Source organism: Esox lucius, chromosome 23 (assembly GCF_011004845.1).
Source record: "Esox lucius isolate fEsoLuc1 chromosome 23, fEsoLuc1.pri, whole genome shotgun sequence".
Classification (NCBI taxonomy): domain Eukaryota; kingdom Metazoa; phylum Chordata; class Actinopteri; order Esociformes; family Esocidae; genus Esox; species Esox lucius.
The window spans coordinates 11,304,604-11,315,685 of record NC_047591.1 but is presented as its reverse complement, the minus strand read 5'-3'; the positions used below and the strand labels follow the sequence as shown (position 1 = coordinate 11,315,685).

General features: G+C 41.4%; 2 protein-coding genes across 8 annotated transcripts; both read left to right on the top strand.

Annotated features, from left to right (window-relative positions):
• The first annotated feature begins 947 nt into the window (after positions 1-947).
• On the top strand, positions 948-2,849 carry asb13a.1 (ankyrin repeat and SOCS box containing 13a, tandem duplicate 1). Of its 2 annotated transcripts, none has more exons than XM_010887038.3 (6): positions 948-1,117; positions 1,298-1,485; positions 1,571-1,727; positions 1,934-2,086; positions 2,232-2,423; positions 2,514-2,849. In XM_010887038.3, exons 1-6 carry the CDS (start codon positions 1,057-1,059, stop codon positions 2,642-2,644), a joined length of 882 nt encoding a protein of 293 aa, XP_010885340.1. In that variant the 5' UTR covers positions 948-1,056; the 3' UTR covers positions 2,645-2,849. The 2 variants fall into 2 exon arrangements, with proteins under 2 accessions (XP_010885340.1, XP_010885342.1); XM_010887040.3 differs by having other exon boundaries at positions 948-1,182.
• A 97-nt stretch (positions 2,850-2,946) lies between these two features.
• Positions 2,947-10,236, top strand: LOC105020211 (ankyrin repeat and SOCS box protein 13-like). 6 transcript variants are annotated; one of them, XM_010887041.5, is made up of 8 exons: positions 2,947-3,310; positions 4,165-4,352; positions 5,168-5,324; positions 5,411-5,545; positions 5,666-5,857; positions 7,019-7,136; positions 7,625-7,832; positions 7,942-10,236. In XM_010887041.5, exons 1-7 carry the CDS (start codon positions 3,268-3,270, stop codon positions 7,818-7,820), a joined length of 1,029 nt encoding a protein of 342 aa, XP_010885343.1. In that variant the 5' UTR covers positions 2,947-3,267; the 3' UTR covers positions 7,821-7,832; positions 7,942-10,236. The 6 variants fall into 6 exon arrangements, 4 of the variants coding, with proteins under 4 accessions (XP_010885343.1, XP_019898597.1, XP_010885344.1 ...); XR_002196019.3 differs by lacking the exon at positions 7,019-7,136 and having other exon boundaries at positions 7,942-9,345; XR_828702.4 differs by lacking the exons at positions 7,019-7,136; positions 7,942-10,236 and adding an exon at positions 7,190-7,338 and having other exon boundaries at positions 7,625-7,721.
• Positions 10,237-11,082: the final 846 nt, after the last annotated feature.

Here is an 11,082-nt window from a genome sequence, read left to right as displayed (position 1 = left end):
TACAGGTAGGCCATGTGATTCTTTGTGTTCATTTGTTATCATTGGCTGCTGACGTCATTTACTTTAAGATAAGAGCGCAGGTTTATAATCAGTTTTGTTTTTTTCATTTGTGTTTTAAAAATCCATCACTGGTGGCCCTAATAATTACGTTCACGCAGGTACATCTTATTTCTATGCGGGTGTCCACAATTGCAAACGTGCATTCGAGTGCCTGGGGTTTCTGCAAATAGTTTACTACGTTGGTTGGGGAGCAAAACATCAGACTACTGCAGATTTAGTTTATGTGCGAAAAGCTACGGATATCTTTGTTTTATATAAAAATTGTCAAAACCCTTTGAGTAATTGCCACCTATTGGTCAACAATGTTTTGAAGCAATTAAAAACTTGAATAAAACTCAACAAAATAGGCATCATTAGATTTTGGGTTATGTTCAGATAAAAATTCAGATTCTGGAAGATCGAGGGTTATTGGATTAATTGGAATGACTAAATATCTGACAGACCTTTAAGCTGTAATGTAGAGATGTAGCCCAATCATATTGAAGTATAGAAACAATGGTTTTGAAACATTTTCCAAAGGCACTGCAGAACCCCTAAGGTAAAATGCTAATTTTATTTTTGGCCAGCAATGTAAACTAACTTCGATTGATCCCGCAAAAGGTGTTCAATTGGTTTTAAGTTATTCCAATTTTTTCCCCCAATGCCTCTTTATGAAAGTAATCTAAAAGTAATCAGATACTGATACAGTTTACTGAGGTTGGGTAATCCAAAAGGTAGGTTACTGATTACAAATGTGGACACGTAACTTGTAACTGGTACAGATAACATTTAAAAAGTAACATACCCAACCCTGCACACAGGATTCACGTAAACCGAATAACAATAAAGCGGGTTGGGCACACTCATAAATCAACGTAAAACATTTAACTACACCTCCCACAAGCCTCTGCTGCTTCCCTGCCGTATCATGACATGTCAGCTGGACAGTCCGCGCTGTTCTCATAACATGAACATGTGTTCTGTTTGTTTATTTATCTCCTACAACAATATTTAAACATGGAAAATCCAGCTATAAACGAAATGACAACGGCACGGCGTTCAAACTTTGGAGATATTGGTGAGTTTTCGATTTGGACAAACGGCGACAATTCTATATTGTTCTTCACAACCGGTTATGAGACGGTAAGGTGATAAACAGTTTAGTGGTAATACAATAAATGACACACATTTAATTTCACTGCCATTGGATGTGCGAGTTGCGCAACCAATGCGTAAATAAAACGTGCCTTCAAACTAGGATTTTGGGCGGACCGAACGGCGTTGCATGAGGCTGCATCCCTCGGAAGGGCCCTTCAGCTGAAGCAGCTGATTGAGGGTGGGGCATCTGTAAACATGGTGACAGTCGATAACATCACTCCGCTCCATGACGCCTGCATCAATGGCCAGCCGAACTGTGTCCGGCTGCTACTGGATGCAGGGGCTCAGGTGAGCCAGCTAGACGGAGACTTCTTTCAAATATTTGTGAACGTCTTTCATCACTCATCACAGCCTCCTCAACCCCTCGATCCAGGTGGACGTGAGGACCATCCATGGCAGCACTCCTCTCTGTAACGCGTGTGCAGCAGGATGCATGGAGTGTGCAAAGATGCTGCTGGAACACGGGGCCAAAGTTAACCCCTCCCTCACAGCGCTCACTGCCTCCCCTCTGCATGAAGCATGCATCAAGGGTAAGACTCTGTACGACGAGGGGGTATAAGACGAAAAGCAGGCCAGGGTAGGGCAGACTGCCTACGACAGGAGGGAAGCCATGTGGGAAAGCATGCGACTGAAAGCGGCAGCAGTGGAAGAGATGCGGCTGGCGTGTGGATGCACTGTATGTATATTGTATAGATGTGTGAATGTCATATCTCATGGAGTTTCTGTAAAACTGCAGGTAATCCAGACATAGCGAGACTACTGATAGCACACGGAGCTTCGCTGGAGGCCTTTGACCTGCAGTTCGGCACCCCGCTGCATGCGGCCTGTGCCAAGGAGCACCTGGACTGTGCCAGGGTGCTACTCAAAGCAGGTGAGAATAGGGAAGGAGGTGAGTGCCGTATTTCAGTCTACAGTGTTTATGAACACGTTTTACATGCAAGTATTCGTTCCCGCTGGGTAGACATAATTTTGCCTAGAAATGTGCCACATTGACCAATTTGAATGAATAACAACTGTAAACATGTTTCCTTCAGGCGCCAAAGTGAACGCAGCTAAGTTCCATGAGACGGCTCTTCACCACGCAGCCAGAGTAGAGATGGTGGACATGATCGAATTACTGGTAGACTTTGGGGCCTGTGTTTATGTCACAGACAACAGCAACAAAAAGCCCATAGATTACACTAAGCCAGGCTCTCTAACTGAACATTGCTTGCAGTATTATGAAAGTAAGTCTTAAGACAGAAACATTGTTTTGTTTTCTAATTGCAAATATCCTCCCCTGATATAAGTAATTGTAGCTGTATACAAATCTTCAGGTACTCCTCTGAGTCTACAGCAGCTGAGCAGAGTGGCTCTAAGGACATTGCTGGGCACCAAAGCACTGGAGATCGTGGGTCAACTGGACATATCTCAACGCACCGTCAACTACATTCTCTATGAGACATAAGTTGCTCCAGTTGTTTCATGAAAGTAGTCATTTTTGGGAAGTTAGTTTAACCTAGTTTTTGCATTCTGTTCCTATTAAACATATAATCCACAGCAGGGACACAATGGCACTTTCTTCCCCATGACCATTGTACTTGTATTGTTGATAAGGGCTGTTGGACAGTGTGGTACTAAAATAAATAATTTTCACACTTACATCCAAAGGAACAATGTGCTGTACTAACGTCAATGTTATTGAAATATCATATTCAGAGGTGGCAGTATTTTAGTCTTAGGCACCAAATGAAGAAAGCTTTGATGATTTCATTTTAAAATAGGCCATTACTCATAGGAAAGGAAGCTGCAACAGTGACGGGCGATTGATGCAATACTAACCAAAATGTTTAATTGTTAAAACTTTTCTAAACGTATCTTGGTTTTTGACCAATCAATCAATTTAATCGTCTACTTTTCCAGTACAAAATATTTAGAAAAATGAACATTTGCACTACAACTTCCAGCATACCCTCAAAATCATGTTCTGTCAAAACCAGTCACGTGATGTGCTAGTCCGCTTGTAAACACTGCTCAAATGCGGTTACTTCTCCTGATTTCCCGTTTGACAATACAGGATTTTAGCAAATAATGGAGATTGAAACTGCCAGACCATACTTCTTTGGAGACATAGGTGAGTATGAAAGCAATTGGTCTGTTAAACAAAAAAAATGCGATGCTACCTTTGGATACTAACTACATATGTGCAGATAAGGCATATAATTCCATTCTACGTTCATGCTGCGGAACAGGCAGTTCCATTTCCTCCCAATGATGTCAGTGGGTACATGTCTTGAGACTGCGCAGGCCACTGAAAATAAACCAACCTCGTCTCCTAGATTAGCCGTAGCATAGCATATGTAAATGTTTTACGTTTAGTATTGCCACTAGGGACAGTGGTGAGCGCTTTTAGTCTTAACGGTGCACCTCAGTTACGTCATGCAGTAAAATCCCACCTTGCTATCCAGTCATTGTTTTAGAAGAAAAAAGAAGAGTGACAACCAATTGCATGCTCATTTTAATTTAAAATCTAATTTAATTACGATTGATGGTAATGTCAGTGACAGGGTGTGGTCAATTTTAGACAAGGTAACCTTTTGAAAAAGGTCCTGTTTTGGAGGTGATGTGCAAATTCATTTGGTGATCATGTGACTGGAGTACACTTTCAAGTTAAGATAGCACTAAACCTTGTCGTTAGGCCATTGTGCACAGCATTAATTAGTCTCGAACAATAACAAAAGTTGATCTTCAAGTAGTAGTTTGGTCTCTCTATGCTTTCAAACTCATCCTTTGGAGACAGAGTCTATGGCTTTACCTGCCCAGCTGAGATGTAAGCGGGGCTTTTGGGTCGACGCGAGACCTTTGTCCTTACCCCTGAAAAATATTCTTAATCACTCCAAAACTATAATCCGGTCCATAGGAGATCTTGTTATTAATCACTGCAGTCTGGCGGTTTTCTCTGGCTGTTGACTGTGGGGCTCTCCACAGGCTGCTGGTCCGAGAGGACCGAGGTGCACAAGGCGGCCTCCGAAGGGCATGCTGCCCAGCTGCAGCAGCTCATCCAGAATGGCGCCTCCGTCAACATAGTTGCTGTGGACTCCATTACCCCCCTACATGAGGCATGTGAACGGGGACAGACACAGTGTGTCAGGCTGCTGTTGGATGCTGGTGCACATGTGAGACTTTTATGCTTCATACTTCCATCACGCCTCACCAAACTGAACTAGCTTGTATATGTATTTTTTGCATTATTTATGTCAAGATTCCTTGTTCGACTGAGCAGTGTGATAAGTAGAACGACATCCGATGTGACTCAGAAGATAGTGCAAAATAATTTAGGTCAAGTTACCAAAAAATTGGTCACCCCCACTGTTTGAGCTACAAGCAAGTTACATATTCCGAAAAAGGGCAAGCTAGTTACAGTTGCTCCAAAATCTTTTTTAAAATGGTTATCATAACCCATAACTGACAAACATAATACAGATTTAGTAAAACTCCATATCAAATTGCACAACTATCCATGGCATCATTATCTTTTAAGAAAATCCATATGTTAACTTAGTGAAAGTTGCTAACTAACGGGGGAAGTGTTGCACTGAGCAGTGTGATAAGAACTAGAAGGGCATCCGATGTGACTCAGAAGATAGGGATGTCTTGAGATCGACTGTTCAGAGTTCACTGGAAGTTGCTGTGATGAAGCTAGGTTTTAATCACAAATTGTGTATCATAAGTTTCTAATTAACAGGAAAAGGGTTGCACTGTGTCCTTCAGCTTTAGATAATTGCCTGTTAAATGACTTAAATGCGTAAAACACCAGCAATGGACGAGGCAGGTTAGCCATATGACTAAAGAAGAATACAGCATCTTTAACATATCCTCTAAGTTACATTGTTCAAGTCAGGTACGACTTGACACAGGTGACATTTCGAAAAGGAGTGAGTGACCCGAACGTTAAATTGGATGAATTTAAATCGCTACGGATGTCCTCCAGGTGGACGCCCGTAACACTGACGGCAGCACCCCTCTGTGCGAGGCCTGCTCGGTTGGGAGCTTCGACTGTGTGAGGATGCTGCTGGAGCATGGGGCCAAGGTGAACCCCACCCTGTCGTCCCGCACCACCTCCCCCCTGCACGAGGCCTGCATGGGCGGTAAGGGGCCCTCTTCATGTGTGGCAGGGGCACGGGGGTGTCTTTGCTTCTGCATTGAAGCTGGAGAACCTGTTCTTGTGTCTCAGGCAACGCTGACGTCGTGAGGATAATGATCGCTAAAGGTGCCAGTCTGGAGGCGTACGACCTGTACTACGGCACCCCGCTACATGTGGCCTGTGCAAACCAACGCACGGACTGTGTCAAGGCGCTACTCAACGCCGGTGAGCACCACCGAAGTCTAGAGAATAGCACACAGTCTCACATTCTAAAGTTAAGGGGCAGAAGAATAAGATTAGAGAATAAAACACTGCGTTTGATTATGCGTGACCTCATTTCCTCAGGTGCTAAGGTGAATTATGCTCGGCTGCACAAAACGGCTCTGCACCACGCCGCTAAAGTGAAGTGTGTGGACATGATTGAGATGCTGGTGGAGTTTGGGGCAAACGTCTTTGCCAAAGACAAAAACAACAAGAAGCCCATTGACTACACTGAGCCTGGCTCTGCCGCTGCACTTTGCTTAGAGTTTTATGAAAGTAAGTCACACGGTGAGATGGGTTTACGTTCTAAAGTAAAGCAGGGAGTAGACATGTTCATAACGGTTCTGTATGGAATCTTTCAGTATTTCTAGCTAATGTCACAGAATCACCAGTAGATGGTGCTCATTGGTCGTTTTATGCTTTGGGTTTTCAGGTGCTGACAATGTTGTTATAAAATTGTCCCTAAGTATTTGGACCGTGACGCAAGTTATGTTGTTTCGGCCAAATACTCCAGCACATGATGTGCTGTCCAGTAAGATTTGAGGCATGTTTGATTAGAGCAGAGCACTTCAGAATACATTTTACTGTTGTGGTCAGCATCATCAATAAAGATAAGTGAGACAGTTCCAGTAGCAGACACATGCCCAAAATGTGTGACCCACACCACCTTAATCCACAGGTCGGTTGGTATGCCAGTTCCTTTTTTTCTCCACACTTTCCTCTTGACTCTCACTCTGGTACATGTTAATATTTCTCATCTGCACATATTTTCTTCCAGAACTCTGCAGGGTCTTTTGATATTTTCTAGGCCATCGTGTTTTTGAGGCTAACTAGTGTTTCTGCACCTTGTAGAACAGCCTCTGTACTTTGGCTGGTTAAGTCTTCTGTGAATGATAGTGACTGACATCCACGCCTACCTCCTGGAGAATGTTCCTGATCTGTCAGGCAGTTTTATTTTCTTTATTATGGTGAGAATTCTTTGTTTATTCACAGACTTTCACAGACATCGTGTTTGGTGTACCAGGCAATTTGCCACTGCTTAGCTAACCAGCTTCCTTTCTTTTTAATCTACCAAACAGTTGGTTTTGGCCAACCTAATGTTTTTTTTGCTATGCCACCGATCCATCTTATTTTGATTTATGATAGCCAACTTGACTTGTGTTTATACTTTTCTGGTCCTTGTGTGCAGACTATTCCAAATACAAAGCCAGTAATTAAGACAAAACATTGACAGCTCGCTTGTCCATTAATGATCTAAACAAAGGCACCTGCCTAATAAAATATAGCTCAAGACAATTGTCCAAATACCTTTGGTACCCTTAAATGGGGGACTATGAACAAAACGTCATGTGGTTTCTAAATGGTTAATGCGATATGGATGAGAATACACTAAAATAAAATCTGAAAGTTACATTTTTTATCCTTGTATCATTTCAGATCCAAAGTGCTGGAGTACACAGACAAAACACATCTTGTGTCACTATATAAACACCGTTTATCCCTTCCCTCAAGTCTACTTCCATTCGCTGTTCCTGAGGTTCATAAATGATCGCCGGTCTGTAACATTTGTCTTATCTATGGTTCACTGACCGACTTAAACCTTTACAGATTCAACAGTCTGGACTGCCGCAAAGGAGCCACCTATGGAATGTGAGACCTTTGATGTGGTTGTTAAGGAGCAGCTGGCTTTTTATCATTAAAGCCACTCAGTAGAAATCCACAGCTTACCAATGATGCACAGCCGTTTACATCAATAGGTGATTTTGTCAAAGTATGTTGTATTTAGCCTTGAAGCAACAAACCCAATAGTATCATGTTGGTTGTCAACAGACTGATGCAGTCTTATTTCCTGTGATATGAAAGACCAGATTTGTGGATTTCTCAGGCTACTGTTTCCACTTATCTACACACCAAACACAACACTTTAAAGGGATTTCTTTATTGTGAAATTAAAGGCTCCAGATTTTCAATAGAATGATTTATAGGATGTCCGTATTCTATGGACTACATCACCCATTAACCTTTGTGGTTGTCTTCTCATAGATACTCCATTAAGTCTGCAACAGCTGAGCAGAGTGGCACTGAGGACGATGCTGGGTACCAGAGCTCTGGAGGTCGTAGTTCAACTGGACATACCAAAGCAAATCATCAGCTTCCTCTGTTACCACTGACCCTGACTGACTGGGACGCCCCGAGACTGAAACCTTTCAGTCAAACATCACCATTAACAATATGCTAGTCTGTACCATAGGTATCAATAGATAAGAGGCATAGAAATAGACAAACAGTGAAATTACATGTTTTCAGATTGACACAGTAATAGAATTTTTAAATCTGAGTTATTTTCTCCTTGTCTTCAGAATGTGCCAGATCAACATATAATGTTGTAAGAACAGAAGTGGACGACAAGGATTTAATGGGGACTTGAGTGGGTAGTCTCATTTTAGAATTTCAATGTCTTACATGAAACAGCATCACAGAATAATGGAGGTTCTCAGGGAAGAGGAGGAGGAGAGAATGGCCCTTTACCAGCATCTTAGTCACCATGACAACACAGCAGCAACACACCAGTCAGCAGCACATTGAGGTTCCCCGGTACGTCCTTGGGAATGAAAACAGTGTTGCAGAAGGATGAACGGAATTCCTAATGACACTCTCCAGACGCTAGTGTTCCCTAGATTCCTCTCTTTCACCGGAAGAGAAACCACACCTGACAACGGGATGTGTTTTGGACGTTTTGGAGTCCAGGTGACCAGACAGGCATGGTGGATGCTTTTACTGTTACCTTGTCTTACTTGCTGCATCCGCTCTTGCTGATGTGTCCCAGGCCTCTCTCTGTGTGTGTGTGTGTGTGTGTGTGTGTGTTGTATAATGGATTCCTCAGTTATCCTGGGTCTGGTCGCTGTTTTGGTACTGTTGTTATTTAACTTGTTAAACACAATCTGTGGTTATAACGGAAACGGAGCAATGTGTCTGTCATAATCAAGGAGGATGGTTTGTTGTAAAGGAATGTCCATTTATCACAACGTTTTTTTTAATGAAAAAGATTACTTAAATCAAAAAAATATATATCTTTTTATATCAGATAACAAGGACAAATAAGAACAGCACATTTGATTGCCTTCTCTTCAGAGATAATCCATAGGTTTACACCATTTGGAAAAATGTCAGGTCTTTGTATTCAATGACAGAACTTAATGCTTATATATTTGGAACAGTTCTGTGGAAACAACAAAACGTCATCTTTTGCCATCTTAACTATTGAGAACACCCATAAATACCTCCTTGAGTAAAAATAGCTGCTCATAGGGAAGCAGGATGAATGTCCTCTTAAAAAAGCCTTTCAAATAACTTTCCCATCGCTACTGCTTAAAATACTCTAAGCATGTATATGATGAAAGCATTTTTCTTAGTCGTTACAATAATAAATGAGAGAAAAACAGTCTTGAAACATTATAAATCAGCCGTTACAGATTCAAGACTTCTGGCAGTTTAAATACCTGAACTACATCCACAGGTATTCAAAACATTAGGCTACATCAGGTATTTGGTGCCATGAAGTCAACAGTCCATCCATCAGTCTTACAGTGTGTATTAACATTTGCCCTCAGTGATATACATCCAGATGAAACATTCATTCAGTATTGGGTACTGTGAATGCTGCCGATACCCATTTATGATTTATGCATGTATAACTAAACTGTTGTCAATGTACTGTGAGAATTACAATTGTTGATGTGAACGGTAGACTACGGTTGACATGCTCGCTGTCTTTGTCTTTTCTTGAAAGATTAGCCTAGCTATATCATAATCACCTGTTTCCATAGGTTGAAACTGTACGTCCATCATGTTGTCCATCATGTTGTCCATCAGTGTCCACTAGGCTGTGCCATAGATAAGGAGTTTGTGTTTCAACATTGAAACCTCCAGCACTCACTGTTCAAGTTAGAAACCAGCTGCCCTACCAGAGCGTCAGGCCATGTTGCGTCACTGACAAAATGAAAACATATGTTCAGTCGCTGTAGTAGACAAGGGGCTCTGTTTTTCTCAGCTAAATTCTGGTTCTCGTATGGAGAAATGGTCAGCCTTAAGCCCTGAACTGTCCATTCTAAGGAATTGATCTATAAGAGGGGTTGCCCAAATTATCCTGGAAGTTCAGTTGTCCGTACACTTTTTGGAATTTACTTCTTTGATCAAAGACCACTATAAAAGAGTTTCCCAAATTCAAACATGGGCTTGTGAAAGAGGGACAAAACCTTTTAGAACCATCTGTTATGTGATAGCCTTTAAATGGGGTTGTAATAAACTGGTAGCTCTTTGAAACTACAACATTTTATGACCCCATTCTAGGAAAGATAAGACTCAGGAATCGTGCCAATAGAGCAGAATGAGAGGACAAGACATTAAATCAGACTGGATAAAAGAACATCCATGTCAGTGACAATGTTCTTATCTAAATATAAGCTGGGAGCAGCAATGAAAGGGTTTCACGTGACACGGACAGTCACAGTGTAGTAACATTTGAATGCAGAAATGTATTTTCGTTAAACTGCTAAAAATCAATGTTATTGGATTAGATGTGGCGGTCAGTGGATAAACTGATGAACGAGAGTTGAGCATATGCAAAAAAATAATAATAAATACATGTGGCGTCATGTCTAATCAGTTAGTTAATGCAGCCGGTTTGACCATGAACTTAACTCTAGCTACAAGTCGCTATACTTTTAATTGTGCTGGTCACTGGATAAACTCTTATTGTAGTTTATTGCGGTACAGTTTTTAGTAAGGGCCATCAGAGGCCCCCTTGTGGGAAGACTGGTATGAGTTTTATTTCCCCTAGTAATTTTCAGGCCTGTCAAATAGATTTTTCCCAGTGGTATGTGGTTGATTTGCACTTGGTGAACAATTGCACCATAGACTTCAATGTACATTACATCTTTCTCATTAGAATGTTACAAATTTAAATAATGACTACTCCAATATAGTGTCCCTGATAATTTCACATGCATCACCCCTATCAGCAGATTTGTAACAACCTAAGCATTACAACACTTTATCAAGGGGAATATTTTTTTGCACTAATTTACCACAATACAAAAACAAACTGCTTTATAATGAATTAACAGCTCACATCCACAGGTTTTGGTTAAGGTTGCAGAGTCTATCTTTCTGTTAGGAGACCATCCACTCAACTAAAGGGGAAAAGCAGTAGTCCATCCATCCCAATCCATGTTTTAATGTATTTTATGAGAGTTGGAGAATTATTGTTTTGCACTAATTATTTGGTCTGAAAGTCTTGGATTGTACAGGGTATCCCAATCAGGTTTGAGGAGTTAGCAACCTTCAAATCTGCGTTTAGCTTGGGATAAAGAGTAATATGGAAGTGGTTTACATTTAAGGCTACAGGTCCTTTGAGGTGAGTTAACTCACAGCAAACCTAATTTACCATTAATGATATTACGTAGCTGTGAGTTCAGGACCAATCAGACTTCCCTCTCACA